The sequence below is a fragment of the Cyphomyrmex costatus genome, unplaced genomic scaffold (assembly GCF_001594065.2).
Source record: "Cyphomyrmex costatus isolate MS0001 unplaced genomic scaffold, Ccosl1.0 scaffold154, whole genome shotgun sequence".
NCBI classification, from domain to species: Eukaryota; Metazoa; Arthropoda; class Insecta; order Hymenoptera; family Formicidae; genus Cyphomyrmex; species Cyphomyrmex costatus.
In genome coordinates, this window is record NW_017275544.1 from 613,319 (window position 1) to 638,786 (window position 25,468).

The 25,468-nt window shown below is 32.6% G+C and overlaps 5 protein-coding genes across 7 annotated transcripts; 2 read left to right on the plus strand and 3 right to left on the minus strand.

The window, feature by feature from the left end:
* Positions 1-34: 34 nt before the first annotated feature.
* On the plus strand, positions 35-1,560 carry LOC108783534 (BET1 homolog). Of its 3 annotated transcripts, none has more exons than XM_018552122.1 (4): positions 35-80; positions 825-915; positions 980-1,146; positions 1,229-1,560. In XM_018552122.1, exons 2-4 carry the CDS (start codon positions 897-899, stop codon positions 1,382-1,384), a joined length of 342 nt encoding a protein of 113 aa, XP_018407624.1. In that variant the 5' UTR covers positions 35-80; positions 825-896; the 3' UTR covers positions 1,385-1,560. The 3 variants fall into 3 exon arrangements, with proteins under 3 accessions (XP_018407624.1, XP_018407623.1, XP_018407622.1); XM_018552121.1 differs by lacking the exon at positions 35-80 and adding an exon at positions 309-392; XM_018552120.1 differs by lacking the exon at positions 35-80 and adding an exon at positions 441-507.
* Positions 1,561-2,123: 563 nt separating this feature from the next.
* bys (Bystin) lies at positions 2,124-4,449 on the plus strand. Its single transcript, XM_018552074.1, has 3 exons — positions 2,124-2,644; positions 2,941-3,866; positions 4,206-4,449. The coding sequence occupies exons 1-3, from the start codon at positions 2,549-2,551 to the stop codon at positions 4,447-4,449; spliced, it is 1,266 nt and encodes a 421-aa protein (XP_018407576.1). The 5' UTR covers positions 2,124-2,548.
* Positions 4,450-5,418: 969 nt separating this feature from the next.
* LOC108783521 (putative sodium-coupled neutral amino acid transporter 10) lies at positions 5,419-9,704 on the minus strand. The gene is made up of 6 exons (XM_018552103.1): positions 9,171-9,704; positions 8,246-8,516; positions 7,893-8,029; positions 7,571-7,798; positions 7,286-7,490; positions 5,419-7,205 (listed from the first exon to the last, which is right to left on the minus strand). The coding sequence occupies exons 1-6, from the start codon at positions 9,663-9,665 to the stop codon at positions 5,557-5,559; spliced, it is 2,985 nt and encodes a 994-aa protein (XP_018407605.1). The 5' UTR covers positions 9,666-9,704; the 3' UTR covers positions 5,419-5,556.
* Positions 9,705-13,630: 3,926 nt separating this feature from the next.
* Positions 13,631-18,295, minus strand: HDAC1 (histone deacetylase 1). Its single transcript, XM_018552087.1, has 9 exons — positions 18,150-18,295; positions 16,661-16,773; positions 16,190-16,307; positions 15,736-16,109; positions 15,500-15,647; positions 15,144-15,429; positions 14,818-15,046; positions 14,082-14,172; positions 13,631-13,985 (listed from the first exon to the last, which is right to left on the minus strand). The coding sequence occupies exons 1-9, from the start codon at positions 18,211-18,213 to the stop codon at positions 13,915-13,917; spliced, it is 1,494 nt and encodes a 497-aa protein (XP_018407589.1). The 5' UTR covers positions 18,214-18,295; the 3' UTR covers positions 13,631-13,914.
* Positions 18,296-19,842: 1,547 nt separating this feature from the next.
* Positions 19,843-23,385, minus strand: grp (serine/threonine-protein kinase grp). Its single transcript, XM_018552112.1, has 8 exons — positions 23,325-23,385; positions 23,089-23,206; positions 22,427-22,650; positions 21,711-22,031; positions 21,233-21,436; positions 20,454-20,659; positions 20,240-20,374; positions 19,843-20,122 (listed from the first exon to the last, which is right to left on the minus strand). The coding sequence occupies exons 2-8, from the start codon at positions 23,148-23,150 to the stop codon at positions 19,925-19,927; spliced, it is 1,350 nt and encodes a 449-aa protein (XP_018407614.1). The 5' UTR covers positions 23,151-23,206; positions 23,325-23,385; the 3' UTR covers positions 19,843-19,924.
* Positions 23,386-25,468: the final 2,083 nt, after the last annotated feature.

The window sequence follows — 25,468 nt, forward strand, 5'->3', positions numbered from 1 at the left end:
CGAACATCTCTGTCAATAAGGTAACAGTGGAACAGTACGTTGTTAGGTGAACGACTCAGAACTGGACATACTTGCCTCTGGTAGCGGTGTACAATTAGGCCCGATTTTTCATTATCTGGTTAACTTGTGGTTAACTTTAACTTGATGTTTTATCCAATGGGCTTCATCTATGGTGATGTCATGGATAAAGCTCATTGGGTGAAACATCAAGTTAAGCTTAACCACAAGTTAACCAGATAATGAAAAATAGGGCTTACATTTGACTATATGTATAGTTAAGAAATATTAGATTAATATTAGGTCTCAAAATTACAATAATGAATCATCTAATAAGCTGCATGAACTTGATTTATAGTTGGTTTTTCCTTGAGTTGGAAAAGTCATAGCAGTTAGTAAGTACTTGTTTTTTATCAATCGATACCCTTCACTTCGATACAACACGTCGATCGTGACGTTGACATATATCGAGACATTTCTCTCCGGCTGTCTGCACTTTTCATTTAATTGGTAAATTGAAAATGTTATTGTATTGAAAAGCCTCGATCAGATTTTTTAAAATGATTAATACAAATGTTCGTGTCGTTTATTTGAGGTTATATTTATACGTGAATATTTTTAATTTAAGTATTGTCATTTAATACAATTTATACTTATGTGAAAACATATTTTTACTTAAATAATTTTATTATTATTTATTGAGTAAATATAATTTGTGTTACAAGAATTATATTTATGTAGGCATAAATAATTTAATCGTGCAGATCTTACAATATGTGTTTTTCTAGATAAACAAAGATTTTAATATTTCTCAATTTTTTTTATAGGTGTTTTTGTAAGACAATAACTTTCTTCGGTATCTGTTCATCTATTAATAAGCTATCAAGATTGCTAATAAAATGCGACGTTCCCATTCAGGTAAGTTGTCATCTGTTGGCAAATATATAAATTCTTATTTTATACATAATTTTTACTTTTTCAGGAGGTTATGGCTACGAGCCGTTACCAAGTACATCTGCTCACAATACTATGGAAGACGAGAATGAGAGGATGACTGAAGAACTGAAGGATAAAATTCATGCTTTAAAGTCATTATCTATTGACATTGGCACGGAAGTCATATACCAAGATAAAATGCTAAGAGGCATGGTTAGATGACCAGCTTTTTTTAAGGCATAGATATAATTTTGCATATTGTTTTATACATAGCAAATATAAATTCGTATTTTAGGACGACGATTTCGATAGAACAAGTGGTTCCTTATCTGGTTCAGTAACACGTGTTTTGCGTTTAGCAAAGGCAGGCCACAATTATTATATTTTATATTTATTTCTTTTTTCTATAGCAGTATTTTTTGTGTTGTGGTTAGTTTTGAAGTTTAAATGATGGTATGTAAGGAGTGTACATCACTTGTACGTGAGCCGATTGCGCAGAAATCACTTATTATCTCGTTAGAAAAAAAAAAACTACGCAAGCGATTGGCAGTGGACAATTGCAACAGTGTACAAGTGAATCACTCCCGTAAGATTTATGGAAGATTTATGGCTAATATAAGAAAGAGAGCGCGTAATATGTATATAAAACGTAATTAGGATATAAGTAGTTAGTTTAAGTTATTCAGTTATCATGAAATTTTTGCATTGTTTCATCATATAGGAAACTTCACTCTCATTTTATAAAATAACATATACATTGTTGTCACTTGTAAAAAAATTATTTGAAAAAATATTGTGATGACATACTCTTAAAAAAAGAGAAATATCTTTTTGTACAAATGCGTTATGCTCAGAAAGAATAGAATTAGTAAATAATAAGGTCAAAAGTTGTATATTTTATTATCCTTTTGTCATACAAATTTGGAATGTAAATTGTTCTTTTGTTGATGATCTAATTTCTAGTTTGTTGTTATACAAGGAGCTAAATAAAAATTTTCTAAAAAGAATGAGCAAGACAGATGATTTATAAAAAATACAGATCATGAATCATTTTTTGCTTTTACATCTTCCTTGGACCTCTGGTGGCGGTGTACAATTAGAGAGCCTGTAATCATCGACATAGTGGATTGGCTCGTGACATCACGTGACATGAACGACTGCGCATCCTACGGAATGCTTCACCATTTCCACCATGGTCACACGTGCATACACGTGCTTTGCTTGTCAGTTCCGACGAACCATTCGACCGTGACGGTGACGGACGTGTTTCGGTTCGGGTGCTTTCCATTGTATATTTTTGAACAAAAGTGCATTGCATCACACAGATGCGTGTCTGCGGATAAGCTCGTCTCGATTGTTCGACATTTTGCACTTTTCGACGACTAGGGCTCTTATGACGCGCGTTATTGCGACGTGACGACGCCGTAGACGCAGGCGTCCGGAAACCGCATTGCATCACCCGTTCGTTTTCATATTTTTGTACGGTTTACTTTAAAGACGTAATCTGGCTGTATCGACCTCCTATTTCATTGCTTAAAGGCGGGAGCCATTATTTAAGGAAGAAGAAGAAGAGCTTTGCTTGTGTGTGCTACCAGTTGCGCCAGGCCGCCGACAGATGGCGCTACCGTCGAGTGCTGCAAGCGGGTCGAAAATCGCATCACTGGTGCAAGTAAAAAACCGACAAAAGAGGCATCGGGCCGACGAAGAAGAGGTTAGTTTCAACATTTACTTCCTTCATTGTATTTATTTCTTTCTGTTTTTGGAAATGAAATAGAAATAATTAAGTTTTTTTGAAAAACGCATTAAAAAATTTTAAAATAAACTACAGAAAAATTGGAAGCGGTATGCAGCATTAAAACTGCATTACCAAAACTTTTTTCATATTTTATTTCAATTGCATTTTATGCTACTATCTCTATTCTTTGAAATTGGATGTTAGAGATAGTTAAATTTCTTGGAAAATTTTTTATCCTATTATACATTTTTAATCTCAATTTCATTGTCTAGTATGTAGCACCAAATCTGACGAAGAAAATCTTGTCGCAAGCTAGACAACAGCAGCTGGAGATAGAAGACGAAATTGGTCTTAGCGATTCCAAAAAGCCTAAAAAATCAAAGATAAATCTTGGCTCTGGTTTCAGCGACGATGAGAATCAATCCAGCGATGATGAAGAACCAGTGGAGAATGTGTATTATGAGAATATCAAAATTAACGAGGACGATGAGCGGGCGTTACAGATGTTTATGGCAAAGGATGCAGCCCCCATGAGGACGCTGGCTGACATAATAATGGAAAAATTGACAGAGAAAAAAACTGAAATTGAAACGCAGTTTTCTGATGTTGGATCTATTCAGCTGCAAGATTTGGATCCTCGGATAAAGACAATGTATGAAGGTGTCAGAGACGTCCTAGCAAAATATCGTAGTGGCAAACTACCGAAGGCTTTCAAGCTCGTGCCTACTTTGAAGAATTGGGAGCAAATACTTTATATCACAGATCCACCAAAATGGTCTGCTGCCGCCATGTATCAGGGAACAAGGATATTTGCTTCAAACTTGAAAGAAAAGATGGCTCAGAGATTCTATAATCTGGTTCTGCTACCACGCATTCGAGACGATTTGACAGAATATAAAAGACTAAATTTCCATTTGTATCAAGCACTGAGAAAAGCATTGTATAAACCGGCCGGATTTATGAAGGGAATCCTTCTACCACTTTTAGAATCAGGAACATGCACACTCAGAGAGGCCACTATTATCGGATCTGTGATTGCAAACAATTCTATACCAATTTTACATTCTTCGGCAGCTATATTGAAAATCGCAGAAATGGATTACACGGGTGCTAATAGCATCTTTCTCAGAATCTTCTTGGATAAGAAATATGCTCTTCCATACAGAGTAGTGGATGGAGTAGTGTTTCACTTTCTTAGGTAAGATATCGCTTCCTTATTTAAAAAGTGATACAACTACAAAAATTAAATTTCTCAGAAAAGAAGAAAACTATTTTTTGATTCGACCAAAAATTATTGACTAATTAATAATTACTATCGGAAAAAAGAATATATTGACATATACTTAATAATCACAATTTTGAATTGTTACAATTTTTTATGAAGTTAAGTTAGTTCACTTTGGATACATTCATGGTAATATCTCATATTCTTTAGTTATATCACTTTTGAATTAAGGAAAGAATATATAATATAATAATAAATTTTTAATGGAAATTATTAAGAATTATATATTCATACCAAAATGTAATCTATTAGATTTGAAAGAGACACAAGAGAGCTGCCAGTATTATGGCATCAGGCCCTCCTAACATTTGTGCAACGATACAAGAGCGATATCAGTTCTGAACAAAAGGAGGCCTTGCTAGGACTACTGAGGAAACAGTCGCATCATTCGATCACTCCTGAGATCAGAAGGGAATTACAACACGCAAAATGTAGAGACATAGAAATTACGGAACCTAAACCAGAACCAATGGATATTAAATCTTTAGATACATGATGCATTAAAATATCGAAGTTATTATATTAATATTCATAATTGTAGTACATGAAGCCAGATTATGTATTGGAAATTGTGAATTAAAAATTAGAATTTGATTAATTGGATAATATTAAAGAGATGTATATAGTTTGTAAGAAATGACTGGAACTGAAGTTATACTTTTCGTAAAATTTAATGTTATGCACATAATATATGGTAGTTCAATAAGGTTAATATATTTATATTTAATAATACAATTTTGTAATTTATATGAAAATTTTCTCATTTTAATTATTTCTTAAAAACACTTATTTCTCATTAAAATAATTTTTTATGCAAGTTCTAGTTTTAAATCGTTGTCGATCTTTTTTGTATTACATTTTTGTATCACTTTGAAACACAAGTCATGTGGTTACTCTTCGCATATTCGTTATGTGATTAGTTATAATAATTTTCTACGATTTGAGAAGATCCTACGACTGCTAAAACTTCTATTGTAGACTCTATGTTAAACAAACATATTTTTTCATTTTGTCAAAAAATGCAATACGTCCTTAATCCATTTCGTTTTGATTAGTTCTGACAGTTGAATTCTTTTCAATTCGCAATCTCCAATTTCAAATGCATAGCCTGATACAGATTTTCAAAATATTAGAAAAAAAGATTAAAATAAATAAAATTGAAACATCTTGGTGAGTTAAATGATTTGCAAAGAGAAGATTCGAATTGCAGTGTAAAAATACATCTGTATTTGATCTTATATTTAATTAATTAAATACCTTAGACTAATATTTGCATTATTTTTACAATTATGCCGCAAAGCGAAGAATGTAGTGTACAGGATAAATATACAGCAGTCATTAAAAATAAATCGCATATATACACAATTACAATTATATTAAATATATCATTTTTATCAATCATACCATTTACAAATATCATGAGTATATCATGATACTCTTGTAATATACATACACTCATCTGGGAACAAAATTTCCATTGCATTTTAAACTTAGTAATAATTTAATTGTGTGAATGTAAATAAGGAAGCACAACTCGAAAACGAAAAATAACTTATAAATTTACCTAATATTATGCTGCGTCAATTTGACTTTTTTGAGATATTTATATCTCAGTTTTATCTTTAGGACTGAGAACTTTCGAGTCTTCCTGATTCATACCCGCATATTCTGAATTTAGAGCAGCATGTTGATCCATAGAAATCGTCTTCATTATTCTCTGCTCGGATAAATAAAGGTTTGTGTTGATCAGAGGCACTTCAATTGTACTTGATTTAATTACTCTACTTTCAGATTCCTTTTCTGCCTCTGATTTCTTCGAACTTTCCCGCAATTTCGAGCAGGTCTCGTCGTCCATATTGCTGGCGTCTTTAACAAGAGATTCGGGTTTCTCAGTTAGATGATCGCTATTTACTTTTGTATCGTTCACATTTGCTTCTCCATCGATGTCCCTTTTCTCGCGTTCGTTATTCTCCAGAATGTCTCGACGAATCACGAGAATCTCCGATTCGCTCTTGTTCAATGATGGAATAATCACCTTATCTAATTTGGATTGATTCATCATTTTTAATGCTATAGGTACAGAATATTTCTCATCGTACTTTCCTTGCAATTTGTCCGAAGTATTTACAACTTCATTCATTAGTATCTCTTTCTTCTCTTCCTTCGCCTGACGATTATTATTCTTTTTAGCAAGTTCCTCTTCCATAACGGATCTTTCTAGAACTCCTTTTGTCAAGGCATTTAAAATAGAACCCTTCATATTTTTCGAATCATTAGATTCTATTCTTTCTATTTTTGTCTTATCTTGTTTTTCTTTCTGTAATGATTTTTCTGGTGTTTCACGATCAATCTCTTTGATAAGAAATTTATCTGGTACATCTTTTGATATTTTCTGTGGTATTTCTACATTCTTATTTTGAGAAACTTCATGAAACACATCTAATTTTTCCTTACTATTTTCAACCGCGATATCAATATTATTATTTTCATCTCGAGACTTTTCATGCTTTTCATTTAATTTTATTTTGTCTGAACTACTCCATTCCTTCTTTTTCAAAACTTCTTTATTATTTTTTTCGATAATAATCTCACTATTCTTTACACCTTTTTTACTATTTTCTATCAAATTAATTTTACTTTCTGACACAATATTCTCTTTCACATCAATTTGTATCTTTTCATTCTTTTTTAGTATCTCGTCTTTCGCCATTCTCTGTTTCTCCCTTTCAAATTCTTGCTTTTGTTCCTTAATATCCTTCAGAATCTCCTTTTGTTCCTGCATCATCTGACGTTGCTCCAATTTATGTTTCTCCAATGTTTTTCTAAGTTGTTCATGTCGTTCTGCAGCTCTGACATTAGCCATATCTCCATCAGCTGCTAACTCTGACTCTTCCTTCTTTATTGCATCCAAAACAAGATTATCATTTTTCTGTAAGTCCATTGATTGCTCCTTTTCCTCGATTATTTTTATCTTTTCTTCTGCTTTCAAAGTAACAGGTTTATCAATTTTAGCATTATCAATACTTATGACAACCTGTGCTTGTGCGTTTAAATTTTCGTTTTTTATTGTTTCATCTACATTTTGTATTTTTGGCACAAAAGAGTCTACTGCTATCTTATCAGATTTTTCGACATTTGGCTTTTCACTGATCGTACGTTCAACGGGTATTGGTGGTTCTTGTCGAACGTCTTCCACTTTTAAATCTAATGTTTTATCGATAACATTTATGTTAGGTAGTTGATTGATTTGATCTGTAATATAGCGTACAATTAAGAAAGTAATATATAAATTAAGATAACAATAAAAATGATAAATATAAATAACTTTATACCTTTCGCTCTGGGAATAAGTTCCAGACTATTGGGAATGTCAGGGATGATATGTAAATCATCTTTAATTATTTCTAACGGTAAATTATTGATTTGTGCAAGCGGCTTATTAGTCACCACTAATTTTGTGTTTGTAGACTTTTCTATAGCATATAAATTAGCATATGTACCGAGGATCATGATCCAAACACCAACGATTAAAATGCACTAGATATAAAATATTCTCATTATGTAAAAAGTTATAAGAAAAAAATCATGAAATTGAGATTTACGAGAAACGGCTTTACCTGTGCTACAAGTCTTTCATTAGTATTTTTGCTGCTTATAGAGATAAAAAATATTGTTGGGAATATTAAACAAATCATCACACCAATCGTTGATCCCACAATACCAAGAACAAACTCTATGTTCGGCACTAAAATACCGACAATCAGGGAAATGCTGACTATCGCGATTGTAAGACATCGAAATCTGAACTCTGGCAGATAATTGACAGACGGTTCATGGGTATACACCTAACATAGTAGTAAAACGTAAATTAGAATTTTTAGCTGTATGTACCTGTACCTCTAAAAACTCTAGATTTATTTAAAATATGCATACACATACCCGACGAAATAAAAGCGAATTCAAACTCGCACGACATGGAAATATGACTAGAGGAAAACTGAATGCGACTGAAAACACGAATCCCAGCTTAATCAGTTCTGATGTTATGCTAGGTTCGAAACTCAATAAGATATTTCCTGAAAAATATAACAATGACAATAGCAATAATAAAGTATTAATTTGACAAGAGGTCTATTCTTTTCAGTTAAAATTCTTGCACTTCTTACATTTATTTTTCTTTCTTTTCTTTCAAGAGAAAATAAGGAAAAATTAAACGATGTGAGAAGTTTAGCTGAAAAGAATAGACCAAATAATGACATTATAAGCTGTACATTATACACCTGTTAAATTACCTGTGAACGGCTGGGTACAGAACGCAATGTAACCGAACAAGCCAACGCACATATATACAAGTGTACATATATTTAACGCTCCTCTTACAACGTCGTTCATTTTCTCTAAGGATACATTTGGAATGGTTTCGTATATTTCAAACAACTGCGTTTGACAGAAAAGAGCCATAGAAAATATTGGCAGGCATTGGAGAATACCAGCCGGTCTCCAATAATTAATATTATTAAACCAATCTCCCATAAAAATATGTAGGGTTGATTCGCCCATAATCTATCAATTAGAAAAGAAAACATAGATTAATTACTGCTTATGTATCTTTAACAAATTCGGTTACTTGCATTATATTAGATTAGTGCACATATAACAACACACCAAAAGCTGCTATATGTGAAATTAGTAAAATTAAATGTAAAAGCATATAAATATTTTAAATGATTACATATTCAATAATAATGTCACATTATTGATAGAATATATATATATATTATTTCAGTGTCAAAATTGATTATACAGCCATGTACAAAAATTTTTAGGCATTCCATTAATTAGCGTTTTTCTAAAAATGATGATGAATCATGTTTTCTTTTGATAAATTTCTTGGAATCAATTGAGATACATATTTTTTGAAATTTATTTCATAATTGTGTTAAATGAGCTGTTTTATTGTGTCATGTATGCCATATGGTTAAAAAAATATGATCAATGTCATACAGGTTTACCTTTACAGTTTTGATGATCTATGAAGTTTTTAAAAGTTCTAATAATTTTGGACATAGCTATCTTATGCTACTGCTTTAAGATATTTTGTATAAAATAACTTAATGTGCCCTAATCCAATTTAATGCAAGTGACTGAATTAGATGAACATGATAGTTTTATATTAGATAATATATAGATAAATAAATTGTAATTCATGCATTATACCTTTAATACAAGACAGAGATAAAAGACAATGGTAGCGGTACAAATGCTAGACAAACTATCGATATTTCGAAGCAGTCCCAAGGGTAAAACTATGAAGAGTCCGGTGAAAATTAGCAAACTAGTGCGAATGTCCGCCGGATTCTTGCTCATCATCTTGCAGATTATCTGTGGCCCCAGATCACCGACAACGACAAAGTAGGCAATACATGTGCCTAGCATAAAACCAATAATGAACAATTCTGCTAGGAACTTTCCCATATGGCCAAATGCATGGAAGGCGAGTAACTCAAAGTTGCGTCTTCTTGATATCACAGCTGATTTGACGAGGAAGTAACAGGCCAATCGAGATAAGGCGCTGCACAGAAGCAGCAGCAGGACAGCTAGTACTATGCCACATTGCTTAAAGCAGAAAGGCATTGCCAGAACGCTCACACCTATGATGCTGTTGGCGAGGGTCATCACATGCGCCATTTGGGAGATCATTTTAAAGATCATTTGAGAAATCTGGCCTAACTGTTATCTGTGTTGTTTTTCCTTTTCTGACACAATATGACAGGTCTCTTTGAGTTTCACATCTCACTGAAGCTCTGGAATCAGAAATGACTTGTTAATGACAAGTGAAGTTGTTTGATGGTAATCTTCTAGCTGATGTCAAAAGGTCAAAATACATAATATATGATGTTTTCCAACAAGAGACACAATGCAGTACAGTTATCATTTTATTTTTGTATAAATATAAACAACAAAAATGTTATGATTCACTATCAAAAAGACAGATAACACGCGTTCCACTTAGTGATACAAGTCAATACAAACGTTGTTCTATTTTTCTCGGTATTTCATAAATAACAAAGATGTTGATGTCGATTTCAAAAAACAAAATGGCAAAAATTTGTTAAGTATAAAAAAGAATAAATACTAAGTAAGTTTTATTTAATTAATATATTCATTTTATTAATAAGAATAATTCAAATTTGTAAATGTAATATAAATATAATGACAAAGAAATTTATAATTGAATGAATTTTAGACTCACTGTCAGCTGCTGTCAGCTTCGGACAGATTAAGGATCTAATTGGGTGAGTCCAATAAATCCACGTCAGCTCCAGAGAGTTACCAAAACAAATGTCTTACTAATAGAAAACTTTGCGCTGTTCTTCAGTGCGCAAATGAATTCCACATGCGAGTAATTGCGCTGCATTAATCAGTTTTCCTTCCAATTCCAACGTGGATGACGAGGTTAAACTTGGTCGATACGGTTATTACATATGAAGGATTATTTTGCGCTGATCGCGCAAAAATCCTTTTCATTTTTCTGTCATTACATTATACGTCACACTTTAGACAAACCGGATTAAACACAGGGAAATCAAGATGCCGGTTTCTTAGGATTACCACCAACACCACCATTAGATATAGATATCACCACCTTAGATGCATTGGATGTCGTCATTCGACTTCGACATGAAATGAAATAACCTTAGAACATATAGTACTATATGTTCTAAGGAAATAACGATACACATAACACATCAGAATCGTGTATGTGGCGTGTAGAAGTAACATTTATTGGTGTTCCTATAATAATATTATACATTATAATAAAATCATTAATATTATAATAAAATATAATTAAACATTATACATAAATAATAAACATAAAGACCACAAAACAAACAATATTAATTATCATTTTTAATAATTATTTGTTATAACTGTTTGAACATACATAATTCTTAATGTCCTTTATATTATTTTATTATATATTAATATTAGTGTGTTAGAAACACTAATCTTTATTATGAAATGTATTTAATCTTGAAATGTTACTTTTCTTATTTTAACATTATTTTTAGTGAAAATTCATCTACTTAATTAAGAACCTTTTAACACTTTTTCTATCTTATATAGGATGCAAAATGTTACAACTAACACTACTTGAATATAAAAAAAATAAACTTTTTAATGTGTTAAATAATTGTATTAAATTTTACTATGTGATATAATTATTTTAAGCTATATTTATGGAATGAGAAATCTCATCTATATTTCAGAAAAAAAATATATAGATAAATATGAAGAATTTTTAAGAAAAGATTTAGACTTTTTCATTTCTAAAATATTCGAATTAATTCGAATAAAAAATCTGAGAAATTTTCTGAAAAGTCATGATATTATACAGAAATTCTGAAAAATTATGAAAGTAATATAAATTCTATAAATTCTAGAAAAATATACGAAAATTGTAAAAAATTTTTGTCAGGGAAGTTTAATAAAACTTCAGGCCTCCTCAACGTATTCAGGCTTCTCAGGGTTCCTCAATGTATGCTTTTTTTGGATTTTCAAGAACATAAAAATTTCACAACTACATAGATTTCTTTATTTTTTATTATAAATATTTAAAAACGTCCATATAATACTCTTATGCGTGGACATAAATACTTGATTTATATCTCGAATTGACTTACACGAGACATAACGCCATTATTCTTTTAAATTTGCCTTTATGTGATGTTAAGCAATCGCATGTTGCAGATTATTACAAGTAAAATTAGTCACTAATCTAATCTGATTGAGTACGCTGATATCGCAAAGAAAGAAAAAGAGAATAATAAGTTTTATGTACATATATAAGGTTGTATTGCTTTTGCACAAAAATCTGAAAATATGTGAGAACCTATATAGTTTGAAGACAGAATTTATAATTTTTTTTTGTTCCATTTTCCAAGATCGACCATAAGCTCGATCTTTGGAATGACATCGCGAGCTTCAATTCTTGTAGAGATCAATCCGGATGTCATGGAATAATTTTTATATATATTGTTTTATATATTTATATATAAATTAAGTTAGGTCTTGCCTAGTATACATTTAAGATTCTACAATTACAATTAAAATTGATTACATAATTACTTAACTGCCCTAGCTTCACCGCTTTCTTTTCGATTTCATTTTGTTTTTCGTTTGTGTATACATTACTCAAAAATGTGAAGAGTATATCTTTTCTTTAATACATTCCTTTCTTAGGGTCGTATTCAGAGTTGTGGTTCAATCTAAGATTCAATTTAAGCTAAGTTTAAAGCAGTCTTTGAAAAATGTTTCTCAAACTACGATTTAATAAATCCGATTGATTTCTATTGATCTACAACTATGAATACAATCGTAGATACCTCTCTAGTTTATTTAGTCTCAGGATGTGCGAATTAACTTGCAACAAATTATTCTCAGAAAATCCAATGAAATAGATGTAACTTTTAATTCTATCAAGTTACAAATATTTCTTGTATTTTTCACGCTCTTTAAAACATGTAACAAGTTAATAATGTTCACTACAATTCATCAAATAAAACTAGAGAGGTAGCCAAAGGAACATTCATTAATTTTTCGAGTAATGTAAGACGTATTTTACAATTTTATATAGAACATCATGATTACAATATTGTTATTGCATACAAGGATTAATATCCTTCAAAATTAATTTGTGTATTATGTACAAAAATAGGAAGCAAACGAATTTATCAACGCATGATTTTTAAGAGCAGCTAGTTAAGGGATAGTTCTATCCCTTCTTTAATATAAACTGTGTAATGTGGTCTCTATCGAGCGATTCAATTAATTGTGAATGGATAAGAAGACGTACGAATTAATCGCGCTAACGAAATACATATACAGGTGAGGCATTTAAAACAGGATTTACTTGAATAACTCGCTTGTTTTTAACAATAGAAGGAAAAGTATCAAATAAAAACAGCTTGGTTTCGAGGGGCACACAATGTAATGCTAATAATTGTTTTGTAGGTGGAGGCGTAAAGGATAGACAAAGGTCAAATCTGTCTTTTTAAATAAAATATTCGTCTTAAAATGCTCTATTAGAATGTAAATAAAAAAACATATCCCATTTAAAAAGACCTTTACCTATCCTTTACGCCTCCACCTACAAAACAATTATTAACATCACATTATGTGCCTCTTGAAACCAAGCAATTTTTGTTTGATTCTTTTCCTTCTATTGTTAAAACAAGAGTTATTGAGGTGACTTGTTTTAAAAACCTCACCCTGTATATATCATCCTATATATTTCATGTATAAGTTTGATTGCAGCACATTTGGGCTGTATAATATAATCTCATAGATATTCTAAATCGATCGTCAATATTTTATGACCCAATCGTGGAATATTTGTGTATTTCTATAAACTTCATAGAGTATTCATAAAATCTTGAAAAATCGCGATCTATTCATGATCTTTCGTAGAAAAATTAAGTTACAAGTTAAAGTAACACGCTATAACGATTATGTATAAAAAGAATTGTGGTCAGATTATAAAATTCTGACGAATCGATCGAAACACTGTTTCGCTGATATATTTTTAATCATTTTTGTGTAGTAGTTCCAATCACCTTCCGAAAAAACATTTCAGAGCATTCAGAGATACGTTTCGGAAGCTCCTAATGGTCTATGGTTAAAATTTTAGGATACTATAAGCTATGTACACGCTCATACGTGTCAATTTCAATGAGAATGACGTTTCAAGAATGAATCCAATATTTCTAGACGTCTAAACATTATCAAGATTTTTCATAAAAACATATTGATTTTATATTATAGGACGCGCGCGAGGTAGAGGCAGCAGATAACATTCATGTATGGTATGCTGCCATTATTTAAGTTATTTAAACTTATTTGTTACTTAATTTAAATAAGAGTGTCTCCATTTTCTCAAATGCTCCGGGGCAACTATCTATCAGGGATTCGCCCCACCGTCTTTCTTAGTCTCCTCATTCGTGGGGTTTACTTTTTCGTCCTTTTCATTTTCTAAGTAAAAAGATTCAAATAGTTATTATATTTTTCCCCTAACATTAATTGCAAATGTAATATAAAGAAAAATATTTATATGTGTATAATTTATACCTTTTGGTTCTGTCTTTATATCTTCTTCTTTCTTTATATCAGTATCCATGGCCTCTTGACCTTTTTCCAAACGGGGTCGCTTCCTAGATCCCTAGATTAACATGAGAACAAAAGAAAAACATTTATACATCTGCATTTTTCTAAACCTGTAGAATTACGCATCCAGGGCCAACAAAATAAATCTTTCACATATATAAAGTGGTCAATGTATAGGGGGGTCTGATTAAAGCTAAATTTAAAAAATAACAAATAAACAAAAAATAAATAAAGTACACATACGTATTTTGTTTTTTTAAATTATTTATTTATTGCGAATGGAACTCGTCGAATATTATTTTCAAGTTTATTCATAAGCTCTTCTAAATCTATCATTTAAATTTCCGCTTCCTTAAAAAAATTAATTATAGCAACGTTGTTCAAACTATTTTGAAGCATTGTATTCACGTATACGTCTGTCTACATCAAATGTGGTCCTTTGTCATATTTGATTGATCGTCCAGAGAAAAGGAGATTCCGCCGAGATCCAATCAGAGCGCGCAGCATTGTTCATTAAAATATCGTCAATAAAAAATCCAATAAATTACTCACAAAAAGTTTATGTTAATGTAACTCGATATATGTGGAAATTCAACACATGGCAAATTCACATGTGTAGAGTGAATGAACACCACCACTCCACACACAGATCGCTGGCCCTGTGCATTATAACCATTATATTTTAGAATAAAGATGATACCTTGTACGATCTATTATCTCTTCGCCCGCCTTCGCCTTCGTCTTCACTATCACTATATTCGTTTTCATGTTGCATTCTTTTATCTAGGTCACGTTGAGGCAATCTGTCATCTGGATTTACCTTCTCTTCAGCTTCTGAGTCCTCAATAACCGCTCCATCTTCAGGTATTGCTTGGACTTGTACGCCAGGCGCGTGAGGTAGCATTCTTAAATTTTCGAACAGCCTTGTTCTATGAATAAATGCAATTACAAATTAACTTATTAATAGAAAAAATAACTTATGTAATATCCATACCAAATTGAACATAATATTGCAAAAATGCTTACTTTATTTTGTCTAGATATTCAGGAGTATTTTGGTTCGCCATGTTCGATGGACTAATATGTAATTTGAAGTCTGGGCCAAAATATTCAAAATAATCATTATAAGGAAGCTCATTAGCAATCTCGCAGCCGAGAGCAACCGACGTTTCGTACGTCCAACATCTAGACACATTTCTGATGGTATAACCACCACCTCCAACCATCAAGAAAGGTAAATTATATTTTTTCACAAACTCCACGCATTTACCATGGCCTCTGACAGTTAAATTAAAACACCCCAAGCGATCACCTGTAATTAGTATTTACATAAAAGTTATTTGTTATTTTATTGTGATAATAACTGCTTTTTAAAGTCTTACCAGTCAATGAATCAGCGCCACACTGTAGAACTACAGCAGAGGGTTGAAATGTTTCCATCACTTTTGAGATAATAGGGACAAAGATCGATTCATAGCTATCGTCGTCCATACCATCTCTCAAAGGTATATTAACCGCATAATACTTTCCCTGTTAATAATAATAGATAATCATATATATTTAATAATTTATTATTTTAGATGCATTGTGTGAATAAAAAGGCACAATTTTGTTTTACCTTGCCTGCTCCAATATCACGAAGATCTCCTGTTCCAGGAAAATATTCGCCATACTTATGAAACGAAACAGTCATTACTCTATCTGTTGTATAAAAAGCTTCTTCTACGCCATCGCCATGATGAACATCAATATCAATATACAAGACTCTCTGATGATACTTCAGCAATTCCAATATTCCAAGCACAATGTCATTCACATAACAAAAGCCGGAAGCTTCGCTCTTTTTTGCATGATGTAAACCACCGCCCCAATTAATGCAGATTTCAGAAGCTTGCTTATTAAGCTTTACAGCGGCAGCTACAGATCCGCCAGCCGATAATTGACAAAACTCATACAAACCGTCGAAAACAGGACAATCTTCTCCTACATTAACTAATGCAAAAAGAAAGAAAAAAGTGCAATAAATGCTTTTGAATTCAGTATTATAATAACATTTAATAATAGTGTCTTACATCGTTGCATTTGTTTGTTGTATTCCGACATATTATCTGGCCTTATAGACCTCAGGAATCTAATATACTCATCACTGTGAAATTTTGTCATCTCGTCTGCCGTGGCTTTATGAGGCCGCTAAATAACAATAAAGTATATGTAATTGAATTATAATATTTCATTATCTTCAACATAATAAAATATACAGTGACTGGCAAAAGTTTCTAGTCAACATTTCACAATAATTTATGTCGCTTTGTTTTTCAGTTTATATTATAAATTAATAAAATTCTTGTCTCAATTAATTTAAGAACATGATATTTTGATTAAATATTAATATATTAAATATTTGTATATATTATATTTTTATTTATAAAGATTTTTTATTTGAGAAATATATATAATAAAATTATTCATTGGTTGAAAACTTTTGGCAATCACTCTAGCTGTGCATTTTAGAAGATTAAAAATCCACAAACAAGCATACTTACGTATATTTCCATCTTCCTGTAAAGACCATAGTTCAGAAGTAAATTATGTGTCATCCTTATGCGATGTGGTTTCATAGGATGTCCCTGGCCATAATAGTAATTTCCAATATCACCTATGCATATTAAAGAATCGTGTATAAATAGACTAACGTGATATATAATATATATAATATGAAATATTCAGCTATTATAAGACATTATCATTAGTTAAATTTCTTAAACAGTTCATTTCTCTCCTTTTTTCTCACATGGAACAAAAGTCGGTTCTTTTTATTTGAATGCCTTGTACTTTATCCTTCTTCTTTCTACATTGAAAGAAAAAGAAAAAAGGTGAACTGTACAAGAGTTAAAAAGAATAGGCTAAAAAAAAAAGATGAATTGTACAAAAATTTCAGTGATTAACAAAGCTATTATTGTCTATTTTCTATAGTCGAACAAATATAAAATTAATATAAAGTGTAAAACTTTTGTAAACTTTAGAACTGAAGTGAAATAGTATATGTTTAATATTTGAATAAAAAGCAAGAAAGAAAATTCTAATGTAGAGTCAAGTATAGGAGTAAAAAAAAAAAGACAAGATCCATTGAGCAACGCGAGTTGGCTGACGAGCTACGATGTGTCGGAGCACACTTGAGAATCTCTCGCGTCAACTCCACAAAAACAGTATCAGCTTTCACATTATTAGCCGAAATGCCATTTTCATAGTGAAATCTCTTCGGCAAGTGTGAATTATATATAAGAAATGATTTCTTGTGGTTCGTATTAGTCAAGAATCGCATAAAATCCCACTATATTTCTCATAACCTAACCTACTGCTATCTGAGGTTCGAGCTACTAATTTCGTTTTTTTCATGACAAAACTCTTGTCTCGCGATTGAGAAAAGTTGTAGTTCGAAACACAATACGAATAATTATCGCCACATATGGTAATATATATTTAAAAATTCTAACTTGTGGGAGTTCAAGTTTTATTGTACAATCCAATTCCTACATAAAGTCGATCAGGCGATACATCGAATCAAATTCTTCGATTATCAGCCGTAGTTGCCAGGAGTAGATTATGACATTGTTATTTGTAGTAGAAGATATTGATTCGATAACGTCAAAGATGATCTAGTATACGGTGACGATACACATATATATATATATATAGCAATGGCCGACACTCTTGCCCAAGCTTGCCTACGATCGTACGTAGCCGCGGCTGAGAATCTGTCATCTTAACGTTACAAAAATCGTATTATCTACTTCGGAAAGCATAAAAATTACGAAATAACATGCCAGAAAGATCGCGCTTCGACAGTTTCGTTGCCACCAAGTCGTGGATGGGCGAAAACGTTAACGGATGCCGAATTAAACGATGCGAAACAGAGGCGGTAAGCGCGAACGGCGCAAACACATTTTACAAGCTTCCCCCCACGCGTGTATGTGTGCATGCGGCGTTTTTCGCGGGATCACAAAATACAGTGGATTTTCTTCGATAACTTACTGTCGTAATAGTAGCAGACGCGTTTCCTGCTATGCGGCTGCATAGACATTTTTACTGGATCCATTTCGATGAAATTGACAAAATGCTTGGGCACGGAATTAAACAAGGACCGCGGAGTGTCGCTGCTCTCACCACCAACAGACACAGCGTTGCACAGCGTCGCTACAACGACCGCGTACGCAGGCGTACTCGTTTACGTGAGTTACTAGCTTGGCGTAAAGGTAGCGCTGCGGCGCGATGCTACATTGTTTCCATAGACGTCGCGCTACCAAGATTGGAAATCAAGAGTCAGTTGTGTATCTTGCATGAAATAAAAATTATAAAAGTGAACAAATTCACTAGGTGTTGACCAATGAAATTATAAGATTTGCTCACTTTCGTAATTTTTACCTTATTAGATACATAATAACAAATTCTTTGTCCAATTATGTCAATTGTAGAACAAATTTAATTTTTTTTATTGCTAATAACGGTTGCGTTTCGTTTTAAGACTTACAATATTGTAATCTTTTTTCTTGTTTAATATTTTATGGATAACAAGGATGATTCTTATAGCGTGCAAACGGGACACATGTAATTTTGTGTGCATAATTTTATATAGTTCTTTTTTATTCCTATATTAATTTTCTTTTTTTTTATTGTGAGATACTATATAGTTATTTCATTGGATGAATAAAATTAAGGTCAATGAAAATTGTGAAAACCATGGTGGAAGGAACTCCCCTACTATAAGGAACTTCTTCCACCATGATAAAGATCTAATGTAAAATACGGACGTAGAAACTTGTGAGTCAAAGGGTGCTTTCCGTTTCACGTATGATGCACAAAATGTATCGTTTATTCTTGTTACTTCATCAAATGTTAAAGATAATTTATGTGCATCATTCGCAAAACGGAATGCACCTAAAGTGAGAGTAAAATGAACACAGTTTTCACACCGAATTAAATCTCATATATGAACAACAAATGCTTTGGTGGAAATTCTAGATCACTGATAGATTACATAAAGCTATTGCTTCAAATAATTTAATTTGTCCAAAATGTATTAAATATCTGTATAATTCATGTTATATATGTATACTTTAGATATGTAACAGTTAGCAAATTTTTTAACATATTTATAATACATACTTTTATTTAACAATGTATTATTTCGGTTTTTCCTCTTTTCTGCAAATAAATAAACGTTTATGCTTGATATATATATATATATATATATCATCAAAAATTTATAATCTTCATAACAATACAAAATCTGATTAAGACAGTAATAAACCGACTTTTAATACAATAACTACAAAATTTAAAAAGACATGATATAACAGAGAATTAACAATTTTTATATAAACCCAATAAACTAAAATTCAAATTAAAAAATGCCAATATGAACGAAATTGGATGTTCATATGTAAATCAATTAGTTTTTACTCGCAAATTACATGTATATATGTTTCAATTCTCGGTTTCAAGTCCTCTTCAATATTAATTATTCCTTACCATATACAATTAAATTCTTTTATATATATATATATGTATAATTATTTGTGAAATAAATTAGAAGCACTACAAGCCAAAACAATTTTGTTTAATTCGAAGTATAAAATTAATAAATATAAAAATTGTGTAAACAATGTAAATAAACGTTTCGATATCGATCAGGTCATTATCAATGTTAACTAAGATATTGGTCCGGAAAAACATAATGTATAATTACATGGTCCGAGAATATAAATGCCATTATTATCTTATGTTATTTTATTATTTGTTTGTCATTATTAGCTCTTTGAGTATACTACGGCGCTCTTCAAAATAACATCTTCCATTGCGCATCTGATTTTAATGAACGTTCTTTTAAATTCCAAACCACATCCTTTAGACAACCGAAAATCGACCAATACATTTCCGTCCATTTCTATAAAATTCACTTTAAAAACTAGAGCCATTTTACGCCGATCTACAGTTGATATCGTTACCTGAAAACATATAACATCATCACCCAATATTCTTTTGAATTTATTTTTGTATTTTGTGTGTGTGTGTGTGTGTGTATGTGTGTGTGTGTGTGTGTGTGTGCGCGCGTGCATGCTTACCACGCTAGACTCATTATTGCGATAAGCGTAATTCTCTTTCTCGCAATATTTTATTAGCCTCTTTACAATTTCTTCGCATTCTATTTTAACAAAGAATCTAGTCATTCGGCGGACTAATCTTTGGAAGGGGTTTTGCTGTAAGCAGAACATAAATATATTTTCTCTTTATAAAAATATTTTCTTAATGTAACGATAAATTAATTCAAAGACGTACCTGACTGGGTTGTGTAAATTGTAACTGTGTACCCAATAAAAGATCTTCCACGTGAGCGGGTTGAGAAAACGAAAACATTGGACGTTTGTCCAAATTGAATTGAATTGCATCATTATTTTCCATTCCGGGGAATTCGGGTTGGGATAAACAAACATTTCTTAGATTTTCATCCTCTACCTGGTAATTCCGTCCATCTGCTTCGTCACCTATAAATTATAAATACTTCATTTGTATTTGTATCCAATGTGCAAAGCATAATATTTATTGAAATACAAAAAATACATAATATACAAATATATAGTCTACTTATCACACTCAACTAATTATTACAATGTTATTCTACATAAAAAACTTAGTTGAAATTTACATGTGTTGTCTTAGAAGTATATGCCAATGCTCTCTGCTTTGGTAATCTAGCTTTATGATACTTAAATTAAACTCATAGAGCTGTATTACCAAAGAAAAGGCAAGAGCTATGCTGACTACAAAATCTATGTTGTGAAATAATGCTTCCTAAACCTAATTAATATTAATAAAGCACTTACGTAGAAAAAGCAATGAGAATTTTTGTTGTATGCAGCATTCACTAAATTAGGTACCGAGTTCCTTTGAGTAATTTTATTAATACTCAGAGTCACTCAGTACCTGACTAAGTAAACACTATCCAGGCGCCTCCAATGGCTCATCTTTCAGGAATACTAATACAAAGATATGCAGGGTACCTATGCTAGATAATGAATCTATTTTTCTAATAGTATCGATTCAAAATGTAGTTTTACCTTTGACAAAATTCGTGACAAACCACCTGTGTTGCTGAATGTCCGACATTTTGTATCTTGCCGATGACGAGTCCATAAGGATCTTTCTTATTAATGATAATGATGAATTGTCCAGTTTTTTCCACGGTGTAAGAGACATATATTTTCTGGTTTTCCATGCGATATATTCAGGACACTCTGCCAAGGGTTGGTCCCATGGCAGTTCTATATTTCAGATACGGACCAGTTAAAAACTAAGGAATGCAAGTTAAGTATTAGATATTTCAATAAATTTCAAATTAAAGGCACATTGACTTGAATATTATGAAGCTTGTTTGCAGTTTTCAACTAACAATCACCAAGTTTCAATGTGGAGTAAAATTAACAAATTACATAACTGTATTTATTTATACATAAGATCAACATGAATATTATCAAAGATATTGAAGCAATACATTTTTTTATAATTCATGTATGCAGTTTTACAGAGGACATTTACCTCCAGCCAACAAAGCCACGAGAATAATTCCACAAGACCATACGTCTGCAGGTTCTGCGTGATACGCTCTTACTAGCACCTCTGGTGCAACGTAAGGTAATGTACCACATTTCTTTTCCAAAAGACGTTCTTTACCTTGCATACGGTATATCGTCGCTAATCCAAAGTCACTTATCTTTAAATTATCATTACTATCTAAAAGTAAATTCTCTGGCTTAAGATCTCTGTGCGCAACTCCGCGGCTATGTAGATACTCTACGCCAGAAATTAATTGTCTAAAATACTTTTGAGCTCCCCACATTGGCATACCGACATCAGGTTCTGTAAAGAATTCAAAGTTCAATCATCCACTTTTTATAATTCTCTTAAACTGTGATTAAGATTAGAAACTGAGATTAAGATTATAGATTAGAATATTTAACAAATAAAACAAAAAAAACCTCAAACTTTTTTGTTCTAATTAGTCAAATTTCAATTCAATCTCAATCTCTAGTTTAATCATTATTTTATGTCCTATTAGACTAAAAATTAAGACTGAAATTGGATTGAAATTTGACTAATCAAAGCAAAGTTCATCATATTGACTTAATAATTTCATAATATTGACTCTCCTTCTCCTGATTGCGTAGATTCCAATCCAATCTAGTAGATTAGTCTCTAATCTGATAAAGCCTTTATATGTTTTTGTATTATTTGACAAACTAGTTATATCTTACCAATTCTATCAAATAACTCTCCACCCGAGGCATATTCCAAAAATATGTATTCCATATTAGGTTCACTACGTTTTCCAAAATACTGTACAATATTAGAGTTTGATAACATACGATGAATAGCAGTTTCCTTACGGACTGTTTGTCTTGCATCCGGATGTTTCTCAATATCAATCATTTTCATAGCAACAGCTTCGCCTGTAGATTTATTTACAACTAGTTTAACCCTGCACAAAAAAAATAAATCCGCAAAATTAAAAAAGGTTAAAAATAAAATTAAACAAAAATTAAAATTAATCTATCAATATAATAAATTAACTTTAATCACGATATAATTTATTCTTCATTTTGTCTGATGTTTAAAATTAACAAAGAATCAAAATTAAATTAAAGATTAAAATTAATCTATTAATTTAAATTAATTTTAATCTTGGCTTAATTTGTTTTTTATCCTATTCCAAAAATCAGCAAAAGTAAATTATATAAATCGAGATTAAAATTTTAAATTACATCGATAGAAACGGACACGCGAGTGTCTCAACGTGCTTTCCGAACAATAGGAACAATGGACTTCCAAAATCACGTCCGAATATCTGCCGTGGGAAAATGGATAAGTGTACGAATTGTCCCTAGAATTAACAGAGAACGAAAATGGAAAAACATACTCGCCGTAAGCACCCTCGCCTAGGGTATGACCCAGGAACCAGCCGTCCACGAACTCCGTCATTCCGGCATGCCTCTGTTCAGACGCGACAGAATGTTCTCGACGCCTTATCGCACGCTCTGAAAGCAGTCAACGTATTTCAGCACGTTAACGGCGGTAAGGAAAAGAGATCTCGGCGTTCTGAAACAGGACGTTCGAGCGCTCCTGGTCGCGTTTCAGTGATTCAAGGATACTTACAGATACTTACACGCGGGCCGATCCAGCCGACAAGATTTTCAAGCACGTGGTTACGGCGGGTTACATGGAGGAAGCCAGTCGCGCCACTCTCTTTCTCACGCTCTATCTCTTTCTCTTTCAACGAAAGCCGGCATGCGCGAAAAGTATCATCGAAGTTACGAGCTAATATGAAATTTACGATGATTATTCGAGCAATACGATGAGATAATGTGTGATATGTTTAATGATAGGATCAAGGGAACGAAACGCACGCAATCGCCGTCCAATGTATCTCCTCCAAGGACCCACGAAAATCTACGCGACCAGCCGACCACGGACCACACAAGAGAGAAAACCAAGGGAAGAAAGAGAGAGAAAGAGTGACGGAAAGAGCGCATGCTCACAATGCATTATGCCTGCTTCGCACTACTTCATAGTTCAAACTTAATCCGGATCCTCATACAGCATACAAAGAGATTTGACACCGAGCGTGATTGGGCGCATTCAGCGGACTCAACAGTTGAATGAGCGCTCGCTATTATTAGTGTATTCTTCTAGATCTAAAATTCTGATTGAATGATCCAAAAGAATACACCAATAACAGCGAGCGCTCACTCAACTGTTGAGTCAAAATAGGTACCATTTCATACTGACGCTTGACGCTCATTTTTAGCGGCAAAATAGGTCACCTGAAAAGGCACCTTGACGCATAATGCATAGGTCCGTATTCAGAACGCACTTTTATCGATAAAAGCGCGCTTTTATCTCTGAAATTCTATAGTATACGTAACGTAAACTGTAGCATGTTAGCGCGTTCTGAATACGGCCATAGTGCATAAGCGAATCAACCAATCAAAATATTTCTTTTCTGTGAAGTGGGAGGAAAAGAATTTTGGAGCAAAGATTAAAAATGGATAATAAGTTGTTGATGTTACAAGAAGCTATTAAAATTTTAATGTGAAATTTGATGTGAGAACAGACTGCGTCGCAGACAGGGTTGACAAGGTCACGTCCAACAGACTCAATTGTTAAGCGAGGAGCACAGACTTTTGCATAAAACTGGTTCTACATTGGACGCAAGCAGCAAATTGCATGGACGCAAGTTTGTTGCGACAGCCAATCTGAAGCGTTGATTTAAAAATGTAAGGCTTGAGATTGGCTGTCGCAACAAACTTGCGTCCATGCAATTTGCTGCTTGCGTCCAATGTAGAACCAGCTTAAGATAGGTATATTATTTATGCCCATTCCGAATAGATATAAGGAGGGTAAGCTAGTTTATAAAGTGGGCAATACAGTTCAGGCTTAAGCGGGGAGCACAGATTTTTGCATAACGCATAAACCATGTACATAAAGAATTTGATTGGTCCGTTGACTCATGCATAAGAAAATGGACCAATGAAATTCCTTAAAAATCAACCAATCTGAATCCCTCCTTACGTGACCTATTTTGACGCTAAAAATGAGCGTCAAGCGTCAGCATGAAATGGTACCTATATGGCTGTGGTCAAAATTTCGCTATAAATGATTTAAAGCGTTTAATGGACCAATAAAAAAAAAATAATTTTACAAATTGGTCAATTAAGGCTGCGGTCGAGTTGCCACTACGAATGCTTTGAAGCGTTTCTTGATTGGTCAATTTGTAAAAATACATTGACAGCAATGGCTACGTTCAGCAGACTCAACAGTTGAGTGAGCGCTCTCGGTTATTGGTTTATTCTTCTAGATTTAAAATTTGATTGGATGATCTAAAAGAATATACCAATAACAGCGAGCGCTCACTCAACTGTTGAGTCTGCTGAACGCGCCCATTGTGTGGATGGGTCTTAAGCTTGGGGAAGGGGGTGTTGAGAGAGGGACGGCGAGAGGGAATTTTCACAATTTTTTCTAATGTTCCCTTCTCCTCTCCATCATCTCACCCCAAGGAGTAAATTTGAGGTTCCATGCAATTCCTTCCCTTTGCTTGTAGGAATATAAGGGAAAAGATTTGTACGAATGGATTGGAGTACTGGAGTCAAAAAGAGAGAGAAGGTGCGACTTGTAAAAAAAGAGAAAGGGTCGAGGGGATCACTGCCGTACGAATTGCAGCGCCATTCGGGGTATCAGATGCAGATACATAATATATATTTATGTAAAGTAAATAAAGCACAGAGTCTCGCTATGTCCTA

Coding starts and splice junctions, on each gene's coding strand:
- grp (XM_018552112.1), bottom strand. CDS start 23,150: ATGACGGAGTTCGTGGACGGCTGGTTCCTGGGTCATACCCTAGGCGAG. Junction 22,032..22,426: donor AGAGTTATTTGATAGAATTG/GTAAGATATAAC, acceptor AATTCTTTACAG/AACCTGATGTCGGTATGCCA. Junction 20,375..20,453: donor AATTTACACAACCCAGTCAG/GTACGTCTTTGA, acceptor TTCTGCTTACAG/CAAAACCCCTTCCAAAGATT.
- LOC108783521 (XM_018552103.1), bottom strand. CDS start 9,665: ATGATCTTTAAAATGATCTCCCAAATGGCGCATGTGATGACCCTCGCC. Junction 8,030..8,245: donor CTGTACCCAGCCGTTCACAG/GTAATTTAACAG, acceptor TATATTTTTCAG/GAAATATCTTATTGAGTTTC. Junction 7,799..7,892: donor ATTCGCTTTTATTTCGTCGG/GTATGTGTATGC, acceptor CTACTATGTTAG/GTGTATACCCATGAACCGTC.
- LOC108783534 (XM_018552122.1), top strand. Junction 1,147..1,228: donor ATAAAATGCTAAGAGGCATG/GTTAGATGACCA, acceptor TTCGTATTTTAG/GACGACGATTTCGATAGAAC.
- HDAC1 (XM_018552087.1), bottom strand. CDS start 18,213: ATGGATCCAGTAAAAATGTCTATGCAGCCGCATAGCAGGAAACGCGTC. Junction 16,308..16,660: donor ACAGGAAGATGGAAATATAC/GTAAGTATGCTT, acceptor ATTGTTATTTAG/CGGCCTCATAAAGCCACGGC. Junction 16,110..16,189: donor CAACAAACAAATGCAACGAT/GTAAGACACTAT, acceptor TTTTTGCATTAG/TTAATGTAGGAGAAGATTGT.
- bys (XM_018552074.1), top strand. CDS start 2,549: ATGGCGCTACCGTCGAGTGCTGCAAGCGGGTCGAAAATCGCATCACTG. Junction 2,645..2,940: donor ATCGGGCCGACGAAGAAGAG/GTTAGTTTCAAC, acceptor TTCATTGTCTAG/TATGTAGCACCAAATCTGAC. Junction 3,867..4,205: donor GTAGTGTTTCACTTTCTTAG/GTAAGATATCGC, acceptor GTAATCTATTAG/ATTTGAAAGAGACACAAGAG.